This window comes from Melospiza georgiana, chromosome 10 (genome assembly GCF_028018845.1).
Source record: "Melospiza georgiana isolate bMelGeo1 chromosome 10, bMelGeo1.pri, whole genome shotgun sequence".
NCBI lineage: Eukaryota > Metazoa > Chordata > Aves > Passeriformes > Passerellidae > Melospiza > Melospiza georgiana.
In genome coordinates this window covers 4,340,633-4,365,043 of record NC_080439.1, presented here as the reverse complement: position 1 = coordinate 4,365,043, position 24,411 = coordinate 4,340,633, and the positions used below count along the sequence as shown (strand labels likewise).

At 48.4% G+C, this 24,411-nt stretch overlaps 1 protein-coding gene across 4 annotated transcripts in view; it reads left to right on the top strand.

The window, feature by feature from the left end:
- TNIK (TRAF2 and NCK interacting kinase) overlaps positions 1-24,411 on the top strand; it is a 145,420-nt gene that overhangs the window by 85,341 nt on the left and 35,668 nt on the right. For 3 of the 4 annotated variants that reach the window (XM_058031366.1, XM_058031363.1, XM_058031365.1), the window contains exons 6-15: positions 455-545; positions 1,890-2,020; positions 5,299-5,353; positions 6,377-6,455; positions 10,362-10,537; positions 12,125-12,191; positions 13,583-13,787; positions 22,114-22,224; positions 22,668-22,754; positions 24,032-24,232. In XM_058031366.1, the coding sequence (XP_057887349.1) occupies positions 455-545; positions 1,890-2,020; positions 5,299-5,353; positions 6,377-6,455; positions 10,362-10,537; positions 12,125-12,191; positions 13,583-13,787; positions 22,114-22,224; positions 22,668-22,754; positions 24,032-24,232 (1,203 nt within the window). The remainder of the gene's footprint in view (positions 1-454; positions 546-1,889; positions 2,021-5,298; positions 5,354-6,376; positions 6,456-10,361; positions 10,538-12,124; positions 12,192-13,582; positions 13,788-22,113; positions 22,225-22,667; positions 22,755-24,031; positions 24,233-24,411) is intronic. The other variant, XM_058031364.1, reaches the window with a different exon arrangement.

Here is a 24,411-nt window from a genome sequence, read left to right as displayed (position 1 = left end):
CTTTTTTAATACAAATTTCTCAGTGTACTGAAATCCAGTTTATTGGACCGATATAACAAGAGAATTGTTTTCTTTGGTTTCTGGATGATGGAAATGGAAAAGGGGGACAAACCCATTCTATTATTTCTGCCACAGAAATGGCTCCCTGAGGCAAGGGAGCACATGGAGGAAATCATGTCTGGAGTGATAGAAGAATTTGGGTTATTACAGGTTCCTGCTGGAATGGGAAAAATTGGGTTAAAACTCCACAGAATGGGCAGGCTCCTCGCCAGGCCTGTCCTCCCAGCATGGGACATGGGACAGTGTTTGGAGCCTGTGATAAACAAAAACATTCTCAAGTGCTTAACTCCAACTGTGAACCTTTCATTTCTGGAGCATAATTGGTTGAGGAGGAATGTCAGAAAATAACATACTTTGAACTTGGGTTCCTCTAACCTTTCTCTGAATTCTCCAGGGCTTGAGTCATCTACACCAGCACAAAGTAATTCACCGAGACATCAAGGGACAGAACGTGTTGCTGACAGAAAATGCAGAAGTGAAACTAGGTAAGAGTGGGTTAGAGCTCCTGGAAACTGCAGGTGGGCTGGCTGGGGAGAAGCAGCCAAACTGGCTTGTGCATGACCTGAAGAAAGAGGATGGGTACCAAGAGCTTCTCTCTGGGCTTTGTTATGTTGGCTTTGATGCATGACCTTGGGTGTTGACCAAGTGCTGTGCCTCACACTGCCAGGGGTTGATGGCCAGGTTCTGCTTGCAGAGATGCACCTGCAGTGGTGTTTCTGCTCAGACAGCTCTGCCACCAGGTACAGGTTAAGCAACCAACACCAATTTTTCATGCCCTGGATTGAAAATTGCCTTGTGATCACCACCAGATGTTGTCAGTGGCTGTTTCCCCACAGCTGTATAGCAGTGTCCTGGAGAATAATCCATTTTCAGTTTAGCATGACATCATCCAGACTCCTTTTCCAGCTAACCTGATGGAGGGGTTGAATTTGCAAGAACTACTCTGAATTTTGTGCACCCTGTTAGTCACCCTGGAGAGGAGCAGGCATTGGTGTGGAGATCATATGGAAGGCCGCAGATCAGTGGAGATTGTGTCTTCACATCCTCACTTGTCCAATATTGATGTTATTGAGGCTGTCTTTGCACAGTTAATTTATGTTGGTGATGAAAGAGCCCTCACACTGGTCAGGTGTGGTGCAAGTCTGGTTTTCCCGTGCCTCCTCTCTCCCTCTACAGCAGAATAAACCCCTGGCTTAACAGATGGCACCACCAGCCCATTGGACTTTATGCTGGTGAGGATTCCTCTCCAAGGGGAAATTCTCCAGGGCAAATCTCTAGCCATTGTGTTGTGCAAAGTGCAGTTAGTGGACCATAGAGTTTTCTCTCATTGGTTTGATTTCATCATTTTTTGCTTCATTTTGCAGCTCTCTGCTTGACATTTCTCATGGGCCTTTGTCCTTGGTCCTTAGCTCCTTAAGTCTTTTGCATTTTTGCCATTTGCAGCAAGAATTTAGGTAGAAAAATGAGGCTTCCACCAGCATTTGGCAGGCTTCAATTCAAATGAGCAAGCACAGAACAAAGGCTGCTGCTTATTCATGTAGCTAACCCTGTTTCTCATTAGTATGAGGAGCTGTGATTTCTTTTCATTGCCTCCTGGCAAGGAGGAGAAGGCACAGGGTTTTGTACAAAACCTGGACATCAGATGATGAGGTCTGTCCTTGGCTGACCTCTGTTGATGCCAGCAGAGATCAAACAGGAATGTCTTCAGCCACGTCCCCCTTTCCTGGCTGTGCAGAGCTGTTCTGAACGAGCACGATGTTTTACATGGAGCAGAGCATTGCTCGGGTTTGTCCCTGACCTTGCCATGCCCTGCTGTGTCCCTGCTGCAGTGGATTTTGGTGTCAGTGCCCAGCTGGACAGGACTGTGGGCAGGCGGAACACCTTCATTGGCACGCCTTACTGGATGGCCCCCGAGGTCATCGCCTGCGACGAGAACCCCGATGCCACCTACGACTTCAAGGTACCTAAACCAGCCTCTCCCTGCTCAGGGAATCTTTGCAGCACTGAACAACACATTGGCAGGCAGCACAGGCTCCTCCTGCTTTCTGGTTGTGGGATTTTGGGATGCCAGTTCAGGTCCAACCTGAATCTTGGTTGTGCTGCTCACGTATCCAAATTTACTGTGAGGAGTCTTTCCCCATGTGGAGAAAGTGTCAGACTCAGGCTTCCCACCTGCTACTCTGCTTTTTGGTGCTGTGTATTCAAATACTCCAGTCAAACAAGCTGTATTTGCTCTATTTACTCTGGAGAGGAGTCAGGTCAGGTTTAGAAAGGGTAAAATCACATCCTCTGGCCTGCAGGCTGATATTCACAGGGAGATGTGAAGGCTGCCACACAATCAGACGTTTAGGGGGCTGACCTACTTTTCACATGTCTCTCCAGCCTGTTTGAAGTTTATTTTTGGATCAGTGGCAGCACAACATCGCTGCTAAGTTATAATGTGGCACAGAGCCCTGTGCCATGCAGCAGATCCACAAGAAGGTTAGGAGTCCCACCTGCCCATTCAAACTACAGTGAGGTCTGATGTTTAAAGCAGAGAGAGCTTATTATAGTTTATCTATTATAGTTTATCCTGTTTCTGCCTTACTACAAGTTTCTGGCCACACATCTGTAGAAATATCCCTCGATTTTTTGTCGCTTGGTTTTTTGAAGTGTCCCAGAACTTGAATTTCCAGCTCAAAACCTCCTAAGGTCCACTGAGTGTGTCCAGAGAGGAGGGCAGGGCATTGCCACATGAACCCTGGGGGGGAAGCTCAGGCACATGTGAAGCTTGCTGTACTTCTGTTCATGTGCCTGCTGAGAGGTCACTTCACAAGGTGATGTTTAAAAAGGACTTTGAGACCCTCTGGTGTGAGCTGCTTTCTAAAAGTAGAACACTCCAATGTAGCAGAGCCACAGCCCACCATTGTGATACAATTTTGGCTGCAATTACTGATTATTCAGAGAAATATTTGAGAAATGAATGATTTTAAAGAAGTCAAATGATGCTTTTCTCTTGCAGCCATTTAAGTGCATCAGTCAACTTTTGAACTGAGGCTTTTCCAGAGAGCAGCTCTCCAGTCTGAGTTCAGACTCTGGGTTACAGAAATTGTTAATGACGGGGACATGTAGAAATAGTTTAATCTCCAATTACTTATTACTCTTTGATTAAGCAATTACAACAAGCATTTCCTCAGCTCTTCTGAGGGCAGTGCTTCATGACAGGGCTGCACCCTGCACTGGCCGCTCTCACTTCTCCACCAACAGCTGCCTGTGCAATACTCTCATTAATCACAGCTTTTTGTCATTATTTCTTTTTAAAAGGACTGATATCTTCATAGACTACTTCTACCCTCTGAAATCCCTGAGGATTTTCCTCCTGCCAGAATAACTGGGGCACTTAATATGCCATGGGCTGCTGCACAGGCTGCGGGAGCAGAATCCCTCCATTGTCCCCGAGGATCAGATGCTCACAGCGAGCCTCTGAAGTTGGCTCTGGCCATTTTCCCGTGGCTGGGGGTGTGGAACAGGAGCTGATTGCTGCTGACACGCTCCTTGCAGGGTGCTTTCAGAGCTCCTGGTGGTGTGGGAGCCGCTGGACATTAGTCCGTACCCCGGATCACAGCCTTGCACCTGATGCTCCTGCTTTGAAGTAGGGTGGGGAGGATGTAAATTATAATTATTTCTTTTAAAAGGGATGCAAATCAGATGCTCTCAGGTTTGGCTGACTGGCTTAAAATACTGAATGCAAAAAAATGAGATTTATAGGGTGAGAAAAGCAATCCTCACAGGCTTAATCTCTTGGACAAAAAGCCTCTGATCTCACTGTTTTCTTAGCCAGAAAGAGATGGCTGTGTAATCTATGGAAGGAGGCAGTAAATACCTCCTCACATAAATAAACCACTTTAAAAAAGAACAAATAGAACCCCCCCTGCCGTTGTTGAGGTTATTTGTTGTTTTTTTCCCCAGCCAGTCTTCCTTTTTTCTTTAGAGATATCTTGTCAATAAGCTTAGAATCAAAAGGAGGAGGAGAAGGGAGCCTGCTTCCCTTCCCAAGTCAAGGCAATGCAAATACATTAGCACAGCATCCCTTTGCTGGATGGACTGAAAGGCTTTTCAGTCTTAAAAATAAAAAAACATTAAAAAAAAATCCTGAATTCCAGATCATTATAAAATGTGTGCTTCCCGCTGAGCTTTCTGCTTTCTCTGGGAGACTTAGAGAGATGATAATCCCTTTCTGTGTTCCTCCAGCTTTAAGATCACTTGGCATCTTGCATATAACACTGGGCACCTCAATATGGAAAGACACATTAGGAATTTGGAAGGAGTTCAGTGGCAACCCAGAGGGAAGGGGTCATGTGTGCTGAATCATGTGGAAAGACTGTGATAATTAAGTATGCAGCAGAAATCCCAGCTGACCAGAAACAAAGGATGGATGAGACTGTGCTGTGAAAGGGCTGAAAATAATATTTGAGAGAGAATTTTTAAGCAGGTGCAAAGATGTGTAGCAAGGACAGCATTTGTTGAGGGAGAACTTGAGCTAAAAATGAGGAAAAGTGCCCTGGAATTGGAAATCCAAGTTGCCTTTCCTGGAGGGTGTATGTGAAAAGGTGACTGGCTCCTGGAGCTCTCTCTAGCTCTGGCTGGGCTTTTGGGACTCTGTACTGGGAAAAAACAACCTGTCTGGGATTTATTCACTAAATGGTGGGTTTAGAGGCTTGAGGCAGTTTAGAAAGAGCAGCTCTTAAAGTGGAGAGGAGAAAAGTGAGGTGGGACTTCAGGGACGTGGCAGAAAGCAGGGCAAGGATGTACAAGAGGAAGGTGGAAGGCAGAGTCCATCCCTTCCAGCCTTGGTGGAAGCACCAGCACTGGTCTGAGTCGTGTTCCCAGTCCAGCAGATGGGTTGTGCTCATTTTCTCTCACTGGGCACGTCCAGCCTCTGCCTCCTGCACTGCCAGGAGAGCAAATCCATCCCCTGGGCTCATTGCCAGGGCTGGGAGTGCAGCCAGAGCTCAGGAGTGATGGTGGGGTGGGGAGGAGCATGGAGGACAGGGAGCTGGGGATTTGGGTGATCCTGCTGGCAAGGGAGAGGATGGAAGGAGGAGTGTTAGAGGCATGAAATCAGATTTTCCCAGATAGGTGCATTGTCTCTGCTCTGACCCTTCAGGAGACTCAGGGCTGAGCAAGGCTTGGGAGCAGGGTAAATAAATGTGTGCATTCCTCCTTGCACTGGCAATGTCCCTCTGCTTTCTTCCACAGAGTGACCTGTGGTCTCTGGGGATAACAGCCATCGAGATGGCCGAAGGTGCTCCCCGTGAGTAGTCATGGCTCTCTTCTTTACCCCTGGGTTGTAAAGGCTGGACTTTGCTGAGCACCAGCCAGAGTTCAGCTCTGGGCAAGGAACACCACCCCAAAGATTTTCCTGGGATTGCTGAGCTGGAGCTCGCAGCACCCATGGGGACAAAGCTGCCAGGGGGCAGAGTGGGCAGGGAGCAAAGGCACCTGTGTGACACCTGATACATCCTGGGGCACTCTGGGACGTGGTTTCCTCAAATAAAACACAGATGAAGAAGGGATGGAGAACTGGAAGCAGTAAAACACCTCAGAGCTGGCGTGGCACTAATAGTGACACACTGGGTTCACCTGGGTGCAGCTGCACAGGTCACACTGCCACAGTTCCAGCGTTGTCCTCAGGCTGTCCTTGCTGGAAAATGGAAGTAAATAAAGCACAGGATTGTGCCATGTGGTGTGGCTGTCCCATGCTCTGGCCCACTGATGTCAGCACCTGGCAGGTGCTGGGGACCTGGAGCTGCAGGAGCAGAGATGTCCCCAGCCAGCCCCTGCAGTGACCCTGGCAGTGCTGGGGACACTCAGAGCCCTGGGATGGGGACACCAGACCCTGAACTCAGAGCCCTTGGTTGGTGACACCAGACCCTGAACTCAGAGCCCTGGGATGGGAACACCAGACCCTGAACTCAGAGCCCTTGGTTGGTGACACCAGACCCTGAACTCACAGCCCTGGGATGGGGACACCAGACCCTGAACTCAGAACCTTGGGATGGGAACACCAGACCCTGAACTCAGAGCCCTTGGTTGGGGACACCAGACCCTGAACTCAGAGCCCTGGGATGGGAACACCAGACCCTGAACTCACAGCCCTGGGATGGAGACATCAGCCCTCACCTGAGCTCCAGTGCTGGAGGTGTCTCTGGGGGCTTGTTGCTGCTCTCATCCTGCCACAAGGGTCTGGCAGCCTCAGAGGAAGCTGTGATCTCCCAGTTGCATCTCCCAGTTGGATGTGTGTGCTGTATTTAATGCCTCTCTTTACAAATTGCAGCTCTGTGTGACATGCATCCCATGAGAGCCCTGTTCCTCATCCCCCGCAACCCGGCCCCGAGGTTGAAATCAAAGAAGTGGTGAGTTTCTTTCTCCATCTTTAGGGACTGTAAAAACATTGCTGGAGCAGTCTTTTTCTGCAGCTGGGCACGCTGGGGACATGGTGTTGATATTTATTTATTTAGTTTTGGGGGTTGGTGATGGTCTCCAGCATCATGCTGGTGAGTGCAGGTTTGGGTTTTGGTCTTCCATGGAGAGGAAATTTGTTCTGAAGGATCCACAATGGCATGGAGGCCTTCCTTGGCATGCAGAGAGAGCAGCACCCTCACCCTGCCATCTCACAGTGCAGAATTGCCTTTTCCTGGGCAGTTTGTGCAGCCTGAAGTCTGATGACACTTTGCTTGGCTCCCGTTTCATTCCAGTCAGGTTCCGTTCTCAAGTGGAAACATGTATCCAGGCCAAAGAAAAAAAAAGAGGATGGTTTATCTTGAAGGCCCAGGAATGCAGAGATTTGTACTTTGTTTGGGCTTTATTTTAAAATTTTGCAGGAAAAGAGACATCACTGTTTTGGAAAAAAAAAGCCAAAAGGAAAGAAAGTGAGGCATGCCAATAAAAACCCACAGGAAAAATATTCCTGAAGCCCAGCCAGATGTTGTTTTGTTACTGTATGTTCTGTATTGATGGAAGTGGAGTCCTTAAAAACACTTGTCTTTGGTTTGTGCTGTTTTCCTGCCCCAGTTCAGCAGTGGTTTAGTCAGGAAAGATCTGCCACATGTTGGAGAGACAGCACTGCCCCCTGTCCCCAGATGGGCTGAGCTCACAAAGGGAAGCTTTGCCTTAATCCTTTAAATTTTGCTTAATATCTTATTGATTGCACACCCATAAAAAGGAGAAGAGCCCATGGTGTGTACTGATGACAATTGGAGCAACAGCAGCAAATATTTTATTGCTGACAGAGAAGTGAGAGGGACTTGGAGCTCTCTGCTTTGGGTGCATGGTGTTAGGTTTTTAGGACCAGCCTAAAAACTCACCCAGGCTTTGGCAGGAGGCATCTCAGGTTGGTCAGCCTGATCATCAGCTGCTCCAGTACCAAAGCAGGAGCAGAGGGACCATTCCCAGCTGGCTCTGCAGAGGGTTGTCAGATATTCTTGCTCTCTTTGCATGACCTTTTGAGGATACAATTAGTCAGCTGAGAAAATAGTGTAGGTGCTTGTTTTCTGCCAGATCACCAGTCTGCTCCTTTGTTATCCTCACTCCTACAGCACAAAGAGGATTGTGAGACTTGAGAGTTTATTTTTCATACAAAAGTGCTGTTTATTCAGCAAAGACTCCCTCAGCCTCCAGGCAGAGGGGAGCTGATGAAAGCAGATTTTGAGCAGGATGTTTCCCCATGTCCTTAAGGTAAAAATGGAGCTGGGATGGAATTTGTGTTTTAATCCTTACCCTGCAAGGTGGCATGTTCCTGGGCACCCCCTTGCCACACACATCTGGCAGCTGTGCCAGGTTGGCACATCCTGTGGGGTCTGCTCAGAGCTGTGCCAGGGGTGGCATCCTGGGTGCTTTGATGGAAGATCTCCTGGGAAGCCACAGTGTAATGAAACTCCAGCTTCAGGAGCAGCTTGGTGCTCACCCGGCCTCTGCTCCCCTTGCATGATCAAGCAGGCATCCCTGGTGTCCATCACAGCTGGGACATGTGCACCTCGGGTAGCTCAGAGCTCTGTTCATCCTCCAAGCTGTCATTGCAGTGGAAAGCTCCAAAGGATCCCGATAAAGCTCCACCAGCTCCTTGAAAGCAAATTTTTGCAGCATTTTCAGTGTGGCACTGGGCAGATTTGCTGTCCTTGGCTCATTTCTCAGCTGGAGGTTTTTGAGCTTTGCTGGGATGAATCCTGGAATTCTGCAGGCCCATCCCAGGAAGAGAGGAGATGTTTGACCAGGCTTTTGGGCTTTCACAAGCACAGGTCACAAGAGCAAAGCAAAATGGAGAAAGGTTCAACTTGAGTTTGTCCTTGCTTTTGTGCACAGCAGCACATAAGTAAAAGCACACTACATGGGCAGACCATCTTTTTCCTTGCATGTAAAAGTAGTGAAGGGACTCCAGCCCCTCTGAGGGTAAGTCAGGAAAGCCAAGAGAACACTGGCATGGGAGCCTGCCCTCAATTAAAAATTGCAGAGAGGAAAATAATTTTGTTGCTTGCTAAATCCTCAAACTAGCTTTTGAAGCAGTGCTGTGTTCCAATGAAATTAAAGTCTTTGGTGTATCATTTTCTTTCCCAATTAAAGGCAGCCAGCAATGAAGCTTTATTTTCCTCTTCCCCTGGTTGCAGGCAAAATGAACTCAAACTTTAGTGATTTTGTTCCCATAAACCTTCGTTGTAAAAGACATGAAACCTCTTTGTTAATGAGGTGATATTTGCACTGTGGTACCACTTTTCATCCAAGCAGCTGCAGAAGCTTTGCAAACATTGATTTAAGCTTTACAAAGCCCAGGAGCTGGAGGAATGTGTGTGTTTCAGGAAGATGGGCTGCCCTGGGCCTGGGAGGGGATGAAATGTGTGGTGGAATCCTCCTGGATCAGAGCCAGGGAGAAACCCTTGGTCCTCAGCTCCAGTGGGGGCTGAACCTGCCCCTGGACAGGCTGGCTTTGAGAGAGGAAGATTTTGGGAAATGCAGCAGCCTGAGCTGGAAAATGGAGGGGGAATCCTTGTCCATAGCTGCTCAGGTGTCTTAGGGCATCACAGGGCACTGGGAACCCCCATCCCATCTCTTCCAGAAGGATAATTTTTCAGCTGCTTCACCTGTATTCTACTTGCACATGCTCTGGACCACACATCCAGCATGGAGTCTCTCCAGCTTCACACCAGCAAGGGAGAATCGTATTTTAAAAGTGATTTTTTTTTTTTTTTTGAGCATCACATTGATTGTGCCTTCTGGGTACACTGATACACTGTGCTTCTCAAGGCAAGGTGGGGAAGGCAGATTTGCTCATTAGCAGAGCTGGAGGGAAGATTTAATTGGATCCAGTAGCATATTTTATTTTTGCATCTCCATTTGTATGGATTAGCACTTGAAAGATAAATCATTTTTAGTCTGACAGCTTAAAAGTAAAATCCCTGAAAGCTTATTGTTTTACTTCTAATGCAATTCTGTAGTATCTGTTGGCTTCTGACATTAATTTATATTCATTTTCTTATTTGCTAAAGCAACATGGACTACAGTAGCCTGTCAACATTTTCCTTTCTTGTAAATCCCTGTTCTCTTGAGTTTATAATGTGGTGAAATTAGTTCCAGGAAAACTTTGGATATGCAGCACATGAGACTAAGACAAATTTGTTTATTAAAGATTTGGCTGAAACCGTTTTAGCTGAGATTGAATGTGACTTTGTGGGCAGAGAGGAAGGCAGGGCTCTGTTCCCATCTCTATCAGAAGAGCCTGTCCCAGTTCCAGTCTCCCAGTCCCCTTGTCCCAATCTGTTGGATCAGGGGCTCTGGGGCTTGCTGGCCCCCCAGCCCTGGTGGGTTGTGATGCTGCTGAGAGAGCAGGGAAGGGCTGCAGGCAACAGCATCACCCAAAAGTTGCCTGAGCTCTACCAAGCCCTGCAATGTTGACACTTAAATCTAAAAAAAAAAAATTAACCTAGCTTGTCCCACTCAGCTTCACAAAGATTCATCTCTTGAAACACTGCCTGGGGTTATAAAATATGAGAAACAATCCACTCAGGCATTGTGCTTATATCTGTGTCTGTTGTATCTCGTTTCTACCTGCAGTTTCACAGGTTCAGAGGGGAGGGAGCAGGAACACTGCCTTGCCTTTTCTTGGGTGCCATTGGTGACGTCTTGCTTTGGTGATTCTCTGGTCATACTGATGGTTCCCAGCTTTCTGGGATAACGAGCGAGACCTGGGAAAAATCACCTCAAACTTTCTAACACGAGAATCAATATATTTACCTATTATTTCTGTACCTTCCTTGCCTGTTCTTGACCAGGTCTAAGAAGTTTCAGTCCTTCATTGAGAGCTGCCTAGTGAAGAACCACAGCCAGAGACCAACCACGGAGCAGCTGATGAAGCACCCCTTCATCCGGGACCAGCCCAACGAGAGGCAGGTCCGCATCCAGCTCAAGGACCACATCGACAGGACTAAAAAGAAGCGAGGAGAGAAAGGTCAGTGGACAAGAGAGAAGGGTCATTGGAGAAGAAGCAACACTCTGAGCAATCCTTAACCTCTGCCATGTGCTCAGATATGCCTGCCTGGGCAATCTGTGACCTCTGCCACGTGCTTGGGGATCCCTAGTGCAGACCAGGGCACGTCCAGGCAGGTGAAGCTTGTGGGTAAAAGAGGGAAGACAAAAAGGACTGGGTTGCCCAGTACTAGTTCCCCTTACTCAGATGGCTGAAATTGTTTGCAACCTCGTTAAATTCTATAGGTGTGAGCCTTCATGTGGTTTTGGGGACTGATTGTTTTGTTGGGTTTGATTCCTCTCAGTCGTTGAAATGAAAATAAATACCTGTAACTAAACAATGCGTGTTCATGCAAAGGAGACAGGTGACTGTCATTAGAGTTAATCAGTGTTTTTAGATATTTTTTTTGCCTAATGAAAAATGATGCCACTTTTTAGGCCAGGTGGTAATTTCCACATGGAACATCCAAGCCTTGATTCATTAAAGCGTGTGTATAAAATTTACGTTTGCATAGATCCGTGCTGGCGTGTGGGAGGGTGAAGCTGCTAAGCTGAATTTTCCCCAGCTCACGTATTTCATGCCAAGTGTGTTGATCTACGTGACATCCCTGCAGCACCAGCGATGAGCAGAGCTGTGCAAACCAACATCCAGATAAGACCCTTGCCCCAAAGCAATTCCGCTGACTAGGAATAACCCATTAAACTGAATGTTTTCAGTGAACTCTCCAGGCCCTATCAAAGTCTTCTGCAAGAAAGATCAGATAGCAGAAGAAACTTGTTAAAGTATTCAGCTGCTTGTGAACTGAATTTTAATTTGAAAGCTCATTTGTAGGATCCAGCAAATTAATATGTTGCTATTTCTCTTCTTATTGGTAGTGGAATTAATTTTTCATGAGTACCTTCCAGCCCCTTGTAATAGATTTCACTACAATCAAAACAATAAAATGGGATCCCAGTGAAGTATTAAATGTGTTTAGTCTGGCAAATGAAGGTTGGACCCTAGAGATGGAGAGTAATTGGATAAATGCAAGCCTTTCTTTGACTATAATTCCCTTCATCCGATAAAGATGATATCCCAGCAGAAATTGCAGTATGTAACACAACATTGCAGTGAGCTTTTATGTGGATATCTTCATTGCCTGGAAATTACATGGATTTGCATAGGAAGAGCATATGTTTAGGGAAAGAGGAGCTGCTGCCTTCAGAGCCTTGGGTAAATCCCACCTCCCTGTGGCTCTGGCTCCAATGGCTGGTGGTGCACCTCCTGTTGCAGAACCATCCTGAAGAAGGGGGTCATTCACTGTCATATGGGGATAAATTCTTATTTTGTGGACACCCCCATCTTTACATCAAGGGGCTGTGGTTGTCAGGGCTGTTGCCCACTGTGCTGGTGCTTCCCTGCCCTTGTGGCCCCCATAAAACCACAAAACGCAGAGCAGTAATGCTGCTTATTCTTGGTTATGCAAGGTAAAGAGAATTGGCTGTTCTGCCTTCAGAGCTCTGGGGTTTTCAGCCACTGGAAAAACAAATGAGTCCAGCAAAGGGCACTGATGAGCAATTCTGTTCCTAGATGAGACAGAGTACGAGTACAGTGGAAGTGAGGAGGAGGAGGAGGAAAACGACTCTGGAGAGCCAAGGTAAGAATCAGCATTTCATTTGTGCCCTTACATCCCTTGAGCTGTGCATAAAATCAGCTTGGAGCATGGGCTCCTATGAACTGGAAATGGAAAAAGGACATTCTGAGCACAGAGTCCTGTTCCCTGGCAGAACAGAGGGAATTCTCGCTGCCGGGTGGTGCGTGGGTATGAACTGATGCTCTGGATCACCTTAACCAAAAGCTGGGGAAGAAAAACCCCATTGCCTGTTGGATCTGCAGCACAACATGGTGCTGTCATGGGAATACGGATATTCAGATGTGGAAAAATGTGAGGTAAAATTAAAAAATTCTTCAAAATATGGTTCCTTACATCCAAGTGTAACTAACTCCCAGTTTCCATGTAATTTTTCACCATGAAGCCTCCCAGGTGCTCCTGCAAGCACCGTGGGGCTGGAACTTTCTTTGCTGACATTTTTCAGAGCTGTTGTAATTAGTATCAGGTTATTCCATTATTTCTCTGAGATAATGTAGTATTTTAATAGCTGGCAGTGATTCATGCTAAATGTGCTTTGTGCACAGCTAAATATAGTGCGTGCCAGCCACTGCAGCACCAGAGGCTTTGGTTAGAAACTTAATGTAAAGGAAACCTTGCCCTTTCCAGTGAGTAAATGACCGATGAGCCATGAGCAAAGCTCTGTCACCTTGCAGGTCCCCATCCCTCCACCCCTGCTGCCCTGACGTTGGCAGGGGGTTATTTACAAATCACAAATGGAATGGGACTGCTGGGGAACGTGCCTTGAGCTCTTTTATTTTTCAGCATTAGTTTCTTTACATGATTATGACAATGGGAAGATGCCAGCAGCTCACATCTCAGGCAGCAGACTAAGAATTTGATGTTACAACTTACTTTATAAGTTTTTTGGCCAATCACACAAAGCAAAAGCATATTGACAGTAGTTCTATTTAATCACCATAAGCACACATACCTTTGGTTAAAACAATGCTTGCTGACTTTGAATACAATACCTGCTTGTAAGCCTTAAAACACAACGCACAGAGCTCCATCAGCCTTCCTAATATCTTGCTGGATAAACTTTTCTGTAGCTTAGAGAGTTACTCTAGACAAGCGTTAATACACAGACTGTTGTTCTATGCGTTAATTCACAGATCTTTTCTACAGTTTAAATAATTTTTCTGCTGACCTATCTCATAGCTGCTACTTAGCTCTGCTCACAGTTCTACTGTATCTAAAGCCAGCCTTTTGCAGCTTTCCCAAAACCCTCTATTTTCGCGGATTCCCACAATGCCCACAAGCTCTGTCGGGTGCTTGGATGCTGTCGGGATGGGAGCGGGACCACGCTGGGGAACCACGCGGGTACAACAGCTTCAAGGCTGCAGGGAGGGGATCTCTAACGCTCCTCCTGCGTGCAGCTCCATCCTGAACCTGCCCGGGGAGTCGACGCTGCGGCGGGATTTCCTGCGGCTGCAGCTGGCCAACAAGGAGCGCTCGGAGGCGCTGCGGCGGCAGCAGCTGGAGCAGCAGCAGCGCGAGAACGAGGAGCACAAGCGGCAGCTCCTGGCCGAGCGGCAGAAGCGCATCGAGGAGCAGAAGGAGCAGAGGAGGAGGCTGGAGGAGGTAACTGGCCAGGGCTGAGCTGGCTGTGGGTGTGGAGCAGCAGAATTTCTGGTGGCAGGTCTCTTGGCCTCCTTGAGCCAGGTCTCATAAGTTGTTGGAGGTGTATTACTCACCCAAGGTAGCTCAGCTACCTTTGGAGGTATAAAATCAGCAGGATGGCTTCTGTCGCAGTGTTGGAAACACCAAAGTGTAATAAAAGGCAGAATAACAAATAGAGAAAAACCGAGCCGGGTGCAAGAGGTTCTTGCTCCTGGTAAAACACCTCACAAAAGCGATTAGTTTCTTTGCTCGCTTCTTTTTTTAGTAAATTGACTTTTTGGCTCCTGTCCAAATAGCTGTCCTTAAGTCTGAGGTGAAGTCCCCTAAGCCTGTGAAATGGCTCTTTCACCTAACCAAGGAGAGAAACTTCTGAGCTTCTTTCTTTTTTGAGGGGACAAAGGAGAGTTTTGTCACTCTGTCAGCAAGGGGCACATTCCTGTAACTGTTCTCAGGTGGTTTAAGGTTATGTGCTGACCTCTCCAGTCAGTAATCCCAAACATTTTGTCACAATGGTCAAGCCCCATCCTTTTGGTGTAGCCTCCTCCAGCCACTCTCCCCACCATAGCCAAGTGTTGCCAACTTTTGTGAAGGTAATAGAACTAGTTTGCTATGAATAAATCCTTGGAATTCTAAACCTAAAGGGGTCCCTGGAAGTATTGAACTACTGACTACAGAGTTAGCCCATGACTGGGGTGACAGCTGTGTTCAGTCGAGGTGTGCAATCCAGCATCTGTCAAGTTCATTATCATTATTTGCTCCTGTGGACTGTTACAGTGGAAAAGGAGCTGAAAAGCTCAATTTGCCCTGTCCCTGGATCCATGTGCCATTTGTGTCCTATTTAATCCATAATTTCAATTTCAGTCTTACAGTCCCTGCCAATTACAATTTCTCTTGCAGGGGAGGGGCAGATGCCTGCCTGACTTGTGCAATGATCCATATGTGCCCTGAAGGATAAGATTTCATTACCCTTGTCTTTACATACCAGCCACAAATGCAGTCGGTCTTAAAATTATCCACCCCATTTAAAATCCAGCTGCAGGATTTGACCTCGTGACTTTGGGTGTCCCTGAGCTGCTCAGCCTGGCCATGTGCTCTGGAGGCAGTGCTTGCTTTTGTTTTAGCTCCTGGTTCTTGTATTGAAGAAATTCATCAAAAAATAAAGGGGCTTTTCCCCATCTCTTGGGGGTTTTGATGGGGTTTTTCAAAAAGGCACCCATAGCCTTGCTCTGAACTCAGCCAAGTGACTCATTGAAGGGTTCATGTGTTGAGGATCATTAAACTAGCTTTCTCAAGAGGTCACCAATATGTCTGATAAAAGGGTTTGCAGTAAATGGAGTGTTAGACAATCCATCCCCTTTATCTGTACTGGGTAATGCCTCAGGCCAGGGGCACAGACAGGAAGGAATTTCAGGCAGCTGATGGTGATGATGGTGATGGTATGGCCCCTCTTCGAGGTGGTCCTCTGAGCCCCTCCAGGGCAAAAATCAACACAGGCAAATCCCAGGCAAAGCATTTTTTCAGTCTGGTAAATATGTAGGTCTGTTGTGGTGTTCAATACTTTGTAGGTCAAGGTTTGCTAGAGCCCTGCACCCATCCCAAGGCAGGCAAGCTGCTTTGGGAGAGGACAAGGCTTGCACACAGATGCACCCCAAAATCCCCTGCCCCAGTGGGTGTTTGTGAGGACTGCTGTAAGGGAGCTTGGTTCTGCCTTTGTCTCAGCCTGCTTGCTGCAAGCAATACAGGAGCAGAACAACAGCAGAATAAAAGCAGACACCAGATTAACTGCAATCCTGTAATGAATACAATGCTTGCTGCTGTATTAATATGTTCTCTTCACACAGAAGAAAATTGTTCTCTTTGCTGCTTCCCAGGCAGGTTTTGAATGGAGGACTAATCCCTTTGCTAAGCAGGAGTGCTCTGCCCTGAGCTACAGAGTTGCTGCCTTGCTGGGCTGGGCTGTGCTCAGTCCCCTGGGCTCTGCCAGTTCCCTTCTGTCCCCAGGTCATTAAAAGTCACCATAGCCAGGATTTAAACCCAATGCCTTTTCTAATGGCTTGGAACAGCCCCTTCACCCACTGCCTTCTTCCCAGCTGGCTCACAGCTTTTGGACCTCGGGTGAAAGGGGGAAGTGCTGGAGCAAAGCTGGCCAAGAGGTGTTTGGAAGCTCCTGCCATGTCAGGGGAGTGGGAAAGGCAGGGGGCTGTGGCTGAAGAGCATCCTCTGCCCCCTTGATGTGATCTGTCCCACGGGCTCAGCCAGGATCAGGGCAGATGCTGGGGCCAGCTGGCAGCTGTGATAGCCCCAGCATCTTCTCAAGTGCCCATTTCCTCAGGTCCATCTGGCCAGGTTTAGCCTCACCTGCATCCAGCCAGAGCAAAATGAGCTCTGCTCTCTATTAGACACGGTTTGCGTGGCGAGCAAGGAGCAGCTGAGTTGCTATGGTGAGGATTAAAGCTGGAGTCCTTGAAAGAGGCACAGCCCTTCTGTTGCAAACGTGGTGGGTTGTGGCAGTGGTGGGGACAGATGCTCCCCAGCATGGCTGGCTGTGGCTTTGCCAGCTGCAAGGTGCCCTGAATCTGCAAAACCAGAAAATCTGCAAGGGCAGAGATTAGCAAATGAAGTTTCATGGCTGCTGCAGGGATATAGTTTGGATATAGTTTGGTCTTTGCCCTTGCTGGGTATTTTGGGGCGGGAAGCCTCTGATGGGAAGCCACCAGCAGCTGTCACAGTTGTGCTGAGTGTGGTGTGGCTGTCCTGAGGCTCCCAGCACACTGCATGGCTGTGGAGGGATGCTGCAGCCAGGCTGCTGCTGTTGGGCCTCTCTGCTTTTTCCTACACCAGCTTTGCACTAGCTTTCATCAATAGCTTTCTTGGCCAGGGGTTTATTTTGGTTAATGGGAGCAGGATTTCTTCCATGCTGCTTTATGGTCTGACTAAGATGGGGTGTGCCTGCAGCAGGCAGCAGTGGTACCAGCAGATCTCTGGGGGAACAGACCAGTGGAAGACTCAGATTACTGTGTTTTCAAAATAAATTTGACCTTTAAAACACGGCAGAGCAGCCGGGACAAATAAACCCTTGGAGCTGGTGGCTTTTGGGTCTCCCAAGTCAGCCTGTTCAAGCTGCCAAACATATTACTGTGTTTACAGAAAGAGCTCCTACTCATCATAAGATGCTGTGGAGCTGTCCAGGCTGAGGCAGTGAGTTGGCATTTGGGCCCAAGTGCAGCTCCAAAGGGATTGATGTAGAAGGATGCCAAGCTCAGAAATGCCTGGAGTTAATTTGTACTGGAGCTGAACAGCAAAAGAGTTGAAGAAAGGCCTTAGTGGGATAACTGGCCCATTCCCCCATCAGTGCAGACCTTCAGGAGGTTTGTTTAGTGGTTTTTCAGTGTCTTTAAATACTGGCAGGGGCAGAGCTCCTACCCTTTCTCGTGTCTCAAAATGAAAGAATCACATTTTTTCTGTCACCTTGAATCTTCCTAAATGGGGATTTCTGAACCTCTCACAAAGCACCTCCCACGTTAGGGCATTTTTGGGGAAATCCACCATCTCCTGGTGTTGCTCTGACAATAACATCAAATGCATATAGTAAAAAGTCAAGTGAGGAGTTTAGTGGAAGGTCTTTATGGCCTTCCTGGTGCCCTGCAGACCTTGCTGCCATCCTTTGCGTGTCTCCTTGCATCTGTTGGACACTTGGGTCTCCTTTTTCAGGAGCTGACCAATTTCCTTCTCTGAGGCTGAATCTTCTTCCAGGCAGTCAAAGAGATTTAGATTTGCAGCTGTCTTTAATTGCAGTGGAAGTAAAAATGCCCAAGCCAGCTTTGAAACCGGGGCTTTCATGGGAGCAGAGTTGCAGCTTTGTTTTCCCTCGCACAGAAAGTTGGTCTCATGAATTCAAAATGTGCACCAGAACTAACCCTCAAATTAGGAAATTAAATATCAATAGATCCAACAGCACTGCAGAAAATGTTTGTGTCATGCAGAAGGGTGAATAGGCTTGAATATATTTTAATTTTTCCCTATATATACATATATTAGATATATATAGTTCCCTAATCAGCCTTCCATTTGTTGCTGGCACAGAATGAGCCTTGATGCACTGGTTTAACCACCAAAACTCCAGCTGAGCTGTAGGAATAACACATCCTGGGGTCAGGAGCTTTGGGGATCCTGCAAGACAAATCTCTGTGCAGACCCCTTGGCAGCAGTGGGCAGATGGAGTCAGAGAGGGCTTTACATAACCTCATTTTTCTGCCAAATTGTGGATTTTTCTCCATTCTAGGTATAAAATGAAGGTCAGATCATTACAGGGAATGTACCAGGCAGATCTTGCTGTTTTCATTTGAGGCTCCAGTTAGTGCACTTACAGAGCTGGATGTTCAAGGGATAAAAAATTGCTGAAGCTCCTGTAAATGTTAACCAGCAGAGCACCATTGACTGGAAGCTCTTATAAAGCAATAAAAAAAAAAAAAATCAGCAGTTAGTTGTAGGTAAATTTAGGTTATCTAAAATGGTGGTTTGTTATTTTCTTCTGCATGTGCAGTTGTCCCATAGCTTGTAGGAACCTTGTCATTAAGCCCCCTCATAGGTGTGGGGTCCATGGGGACCCTGCAGTGGTCCCAGCAGCATTCCTGCACCCATTTCCAGGGAGAGCTGGGTTACAGCAGCCCCTGTAGTACAGGTAGGAGCTAAGCCTCATGTCCCTCTCCTTTTTCTTTGGTCAGGAAGCATGTAGGGCTCATAGTTCCTGAAGCATGAGATTCCTCCTGCATGGGGCATCCCTGCATGGTGATCCTGAGCAAAAGCTCTGCAGTGGTTCAGAGCAAATCAGATCCCTGCTTGCCGTGGTGGGAAATTCTGACCCAGATTCTCTACCAGTGGGAAACACCTCTCCATGCTCCAGTGCTTGGTGTGTCAGAAAAGATGATGTTCCAGCCACAGTCACTCTTTCCCTGGTGGCTCAGATAAATGAGCCTGTCACAACAACGCAGCCACCTAGAATATTTGTTTTCATTTGTCACTTGGAATTCCCCTTCCACTTCTTTCCTGGCTCATGCTGGTGTTTGGGAGCAGCAAGCCAGGGTTTCCAGGAGCTTCTTCTTGCCAGTGTCAGTGCCTCTCTGAGCTCACAGGGTTCGAGGGGCAGCTGCAGCTCCCTCACTGCTCATAGCCCAGGATGTGTCTGATCTGGCAAAGTGAGCTCGCTCTTTGAAGTCCTTGTTTCATGCCAGGCCTCCAAGGGCCTCCCCACCAGAGGTTTTGCTTTTGTGTGTCTCCTCTCATCAATATTTAAAACCTGTCATATCTGGTGCAGTGCAAATAAGATCCCATTCTGGCTTACAAGCAGCTACATATAGCTTTACCTGCAGAGTTATATAAATGCAGCCCTAATTAATTGGTGCTCTTGCCTTGCATGAATAATGGATCTGGATGGTGTAAATACACACAGTAGTTTCAGGCTTGGAGAAATGTGGGAAGTGTGCTCTTGCAGTGGGAGAGGGAGGTCAGAAAACAGGGAGAAAAGGAGGCAATGAAAAGAAAGAAAGATCTTTGAATCTTTGATTGGTTTTTGGGGATTTTTTTGTTTGTTTGTTGGTTTGGTTTGTTTTTTGTTTGTTTGTTTTTCTGGGGTTTTTTGTTTGTTTATTTGTTTTTTGGGTTTCTTGTTGGGATTTTGGGGGTTTTTTTTTTTGTTTCTACATGCACTTGTTTTCAGCTGCATCTCCCTGATCCAAATCCCTCTTTCAAAAATGGTCCGTATCACCCTGATACTGGGTAGACTGGGGTTTTGCCCACTGCAGTGCCAGCTCCTCTCCAGATGTTTGCCAGCTGCTGCAGCGGGGCCATACAGGGAAGGCAGCTGATCCAGCCCTGCTCTTCTGGGCTGCAGTGTTCAGCTGAAGGTGCTGGCAATGCCACCAATGGTGACAAGTGACCTGCTTCTAATGTGACCTGACAAATGTGCTGTGGAGCTGCAGGGCAGTGCTGCTCTGCTGGCCTCCATAAATGTGTGTGTTGGATCCTGCTCAGAGCCTCAGCCCCAGGAGCCTGCCTGCAGCAGGGTGCAGGGGGCCTTGGAGCATCCAAAAGAGCATCAGGCCTGGCTTTGAAGGAAAGTGGTCCCTGTGGGTCTCAGCTCTCATTCCTGTAGTTAAATAGGCTTTTAGAAGGCTGCTGGTGAGGTGCTGCCTGGAAGGAAAGGGGACAGAAGTGGGGCGAGCTCACTGGGGCATGTGGTACCCAGGAGGGATGAGAAAATTGCTTTTGCCTCCTTGTTTGGAAGGATTTGGATTTGTTCACCTACCAGATTGGAAATGAAGCCCGTTTGGGTGATTTTTATTTAAGAAATAGCTGTGATATTCAGGGCCTTGCCTCCTGCCAGCCAAGCCCAGCCTACACAAGCATGATGTGCCTTATTCAGCAGTGTGATAGTTTAACTAAAAAAGCCAGCCGTTAAAACCCACCCCAAAACCAGTGTGGCACAACTGGGACTGGAAGCTCAGGCTAATTTATTCAACGCATTAGTCTGAAGATGTGTGCTTCAGAGGTCATGGGAGCAGTGACCAGCACCTGAGGACATCAGGGAGCACTGGTGAGGCCAAGAAATCCACTAAACCACCAGGATGCTGCAGAGTGCTTGTGTCCTGGTGGTGAGCCCTCTGCAGTTTCTAGTGCAGAGTCCCAAAAGCTGCACCCAGGCCCACGTTCCCCTGTTGCCAGTGGGGACAGGAGTGCACACAGAGCAGCACATGCATCCCCTGCCCATGTGGGCAGTGCCAGGGACTGTGCCTGCAGCTGGCAGGTTATTTCAGGTTGGAGGCAGTTTTTCCTTCCCTGATAAATATTGCTATAGGTGGCACTAAAGCTGTGCTGCAGCTCAGGGAAATCATTGGAGTCCATGTGGATGTTACCTGTGGGTGAGGAGGCAGCAGCAGGACAGGCAATGGCTCCTAATGGAAATGCTGGGGTCTTTAAATGTTTGTTACAACAGCTGTAGATAGATTTATCTCCATGGATATCTATCTGTAAAGATATCCTTGGATGTGTATCTCCACAGAGACACAAATATATAGAATATGGAGGAAAATACAGTATCTCTATAGGTATCTACAGATTGATACAGATTTAAAATCAGTCTGTGCAGTGCGGGTTCCTGCAGAGCAGCAGTTTCACACGGAGGCATCTTGGCCTCTGCAGTGCTCAGCCAGCTCTCCAGCTGCTGGTTCCAGCCCTCCCCAGGGTTTAGAGAACGCATGGCAGTGCCAGCTTCTCCAGTGACACATTGCCATGCACTGCTCAGCCACCGTGTGTCGGCAAGGGAGGGGAAAAAATACAGGAAAAAAAAGAAGGAGAAAGAAGGGCCGGGTTTCTGCTGCACCGGGTGCCTTCCCGCTGCCGTGTGGTTGCACCAAGGAGATGATGGGGACGATGGAGTCAGGGCAGGCAGCTCCAGAGCCAGTCCCGGCATTGGAGTGCCCTCTGCCGATGCTGCATGCGGTGCTGCATGTGTGCTGCAGTGAGGGGCTGCCCTGGCCAGCAGCCTGTGCAGCACTGCAGCACTCTGCTGCCAGACCCTGCTACCGGTGTGGTTTAGGAGGAGTTAGGCTGGGTTAAAAGCAGGTGTGTGGGGGCTGCAGGTGTGCCCAGGGTGACTCACAGCAGGCTGTGGGTTGTCATCACCCCAACACTCCCTGTCAGCAAAGGTGCTGCAGAGTGGAGCAGGCAGGGATGCACCCAGGAGGAGTGGGATAGGCAGGACCTGACAATAGCAAGGGAAGTTCCATCCTGCTCATTTGGTGCTTCAAAAAGGAAAAACCCTTGGATTTTGAGTCTTCCTTGTTGGTTTCTGGTCTCAGCAAACATAAAGAGGAATGCATTTCCCTCTCAGTAGGCAGTAACTCCCCTGGCTCTGTCCCTGATCCAGGGACAGAGGCAATGGGTTCATGTAGCTCCCAGCTGTCCAAGGCTTCATTAACCTCCTGGTTGGCCATGCTGGGACATGGGGACCATGCACTGCCCCCATGGCTTCATCTGCAGGTGGGAGATAAAACAATCTGGTTCTGGCCAGGAGGATGCTGTGGGCTCTCCACAGCCAGTGCCAAGCACCAGAGTGTGTGAGGATGGAGTGGCATCAAGGAGTTCCTGTACCACCCAATGATCTCCTTGGATGGGTGGGAGCCCTCTGGGTGTGTGGGCAAGGTGACACCCCAAAAACAATGACAAAAAGGACTTTGAGCTCCTGGGGAGAGGGATGGGGATGCTGACCTGAACCTCCTACCCCCCACAGCAACAGAGGCGGGAGAAGGAGCTGCGGAAGCAGCAGGAGCGGGAGCAGCGCCGGCACTACGAGGAGCAGATGCGGCGCGAGGAGGAGCGGCGGCGCGCCGAGCACGAGCAGGTACCGGGCTGGGAGCACGCCTTCCTCTGCCTCTCATCACAGATCTTCCTCTAAACACTCCTTTTTTACCACTTGAGAGCAAATTGCTTAATTGTTAACGCTGCGTGCGTCGCTTTCACTGCTGTTTATTTCTGTGTGGATCCACTTGCTGGCCCACAGATGTGAAGGCACTTGGTGCAGGTTTTCCATGCCCGCTTGTTCTTGGGGTCAGGTTTTTTGTTATTCTTGAGTCATGTTTGCCATTCCCCAGCAGTTTCCATTCTTGTAGAGTGGTGGACACCCTGGGCTCTTTGGGCAGGGATGGAGGGTGCCAGGGCTGATTGATCAGATCACTTGGGCGGGGTGGATGTGGGTGCCCACCTCATTCTCCTTCCTCCCCGGAAATACTGGCTCTTTTACCTTCTCTCTCTTTTTCCTTTGATCCTTGCTGCCCATGCCTCCAGGAGTACATCAGGCGACAGTTAGAGGAGGAGCAGAGGCAGTTAGAGATCCTGCAGCAGCAGTTGTTGCAGGAGCAGGCGCTACTTCTGGTAAATGGGAGGCCACGGCCACGCTTGCCGCTTGCTGCCCGTGTCGTGTCCGCATGCACCCGTGTGCCCCAGTGCCTCCTGGCATGCCCAGACATGGGGGACACCGCTGTCACCACCCTCCCTGGAGCCTCCTGTCCTGCTCCATGGCTGCAGCATGCCTGGATGCCCTGTTCTGCCTGGGGCTGGCTGCCCTCATGGTGCACGGCTCTCATCGCATCCCTCCGCAGCATTGGTGTGTTTGTGTGTGTGTGTGTGTGTCCTCCTGAGAGGAGCAGCCCTGGTTGCTGCTGTGGAGTTTTGGAGGCTGTTTGCAGCATGTTGGGATGTGTTCCAGCTGTTGTGTGCCTGCATCCATCAAACCCACCCTGCCATGCTGTTTTTCATGTTCTAAGTGAGGGCTTTTGTTTCAATTTCCTCGCAGGAACACTGTCTGTTCCCTTGTGTGCTGTTTGCATTCTTGATGTCCTCTTTTTTATTTAATTTGAGTTTGAGTTATCCTTTTTACTGCTGGTAGCTGTTACTCTTACTGCATTTTCTTTTAATCTACAGGGTTGTTTGTTTGGGGTTTTTTTTTGTCTTGCTATTTTATTTAGGAAAAAATCCAAAGCCCTCACAGAAACCATTACCTTTTAAAAGGACTTCGCAAAATTATTTACTCCTTTAAACTCATAGAGCTGTAGGGATTCAGAAAGATCACACAGTTGGCTTTGCAGTCTGACTCTTCTCAGGATCAATTAATTGGTCCTACAGAGGAGTTGGCTTCAGTTGAGTTTTGTCTGACCATAATATCATGAAATGGTTTGGGTTGGAAGGGACATTAAAGACAGTCTCTTTCCAACCCCCTGCCATGGGCAGGAACACCTTCCACTAGACCAGGTTACTCTGAGCCCCATCTTGACCAGGTGATGCTTGGCACATCATTGAATTGATCCTTCTTTTCTCTATCCAGAAAAACTTGGGCAAAGTCAGTGGTAACTGCTAAGCAAACCTCAGCCCTCAGTGGGTCTTTCAGGGTTTCCCTCACAAGGCAGCACTCACATCCCCCATTCCTCCCAAACGGGGCAGAGCATCACCGGCAGAGTCACAACTCTGAATTTGCTGGTTCTGCTGTCTCTCCTTGGGGATGCTTTACAGCTCAGTCCCCAACATCTTCCAAATCAGCGAGCTCTGCCAGAAAACAACCTTTCAGCTGCTCAGGCCCCATTGTTGACCCAAACAGATAAATCTGCAGGTTGCAGGCTGGCTGGGCACCGTGTGACTGTGTTTCTCCTGGGCAGGAGTACAAGCGCAAGCAGCTGGAGGAGCAGCGGCAGGCGGAGAGGCTGCAGAGGCAGCTCCAGCAGGAGAGGGACTACCTGGTGTCCCTGCAGCAGCAGCAGCAGCAGCAGAGGCAGGACCAGAGGCCAGCAGAGAAGAAACCCCTGTACCATTACAAAGAAGGGATAAATGCCAGCGAGAAGCCAGCGTGGGCCAAGGAGGTAAGGGAGAGCAGGGAGGATGGTGATGCTCGTGTGCATCTGCAGGGCTGGCTCTGAAATGCACTCAGCGGGTTGTGCTGCACGGGGTGGGGACCCAGGAGATGCCATCAGCTGTGCTAGGAGCACTCCCAGCTCGGTGCAGTGTGTCTGGGTTTGTACAAACGGGAGGTTTTTCCATG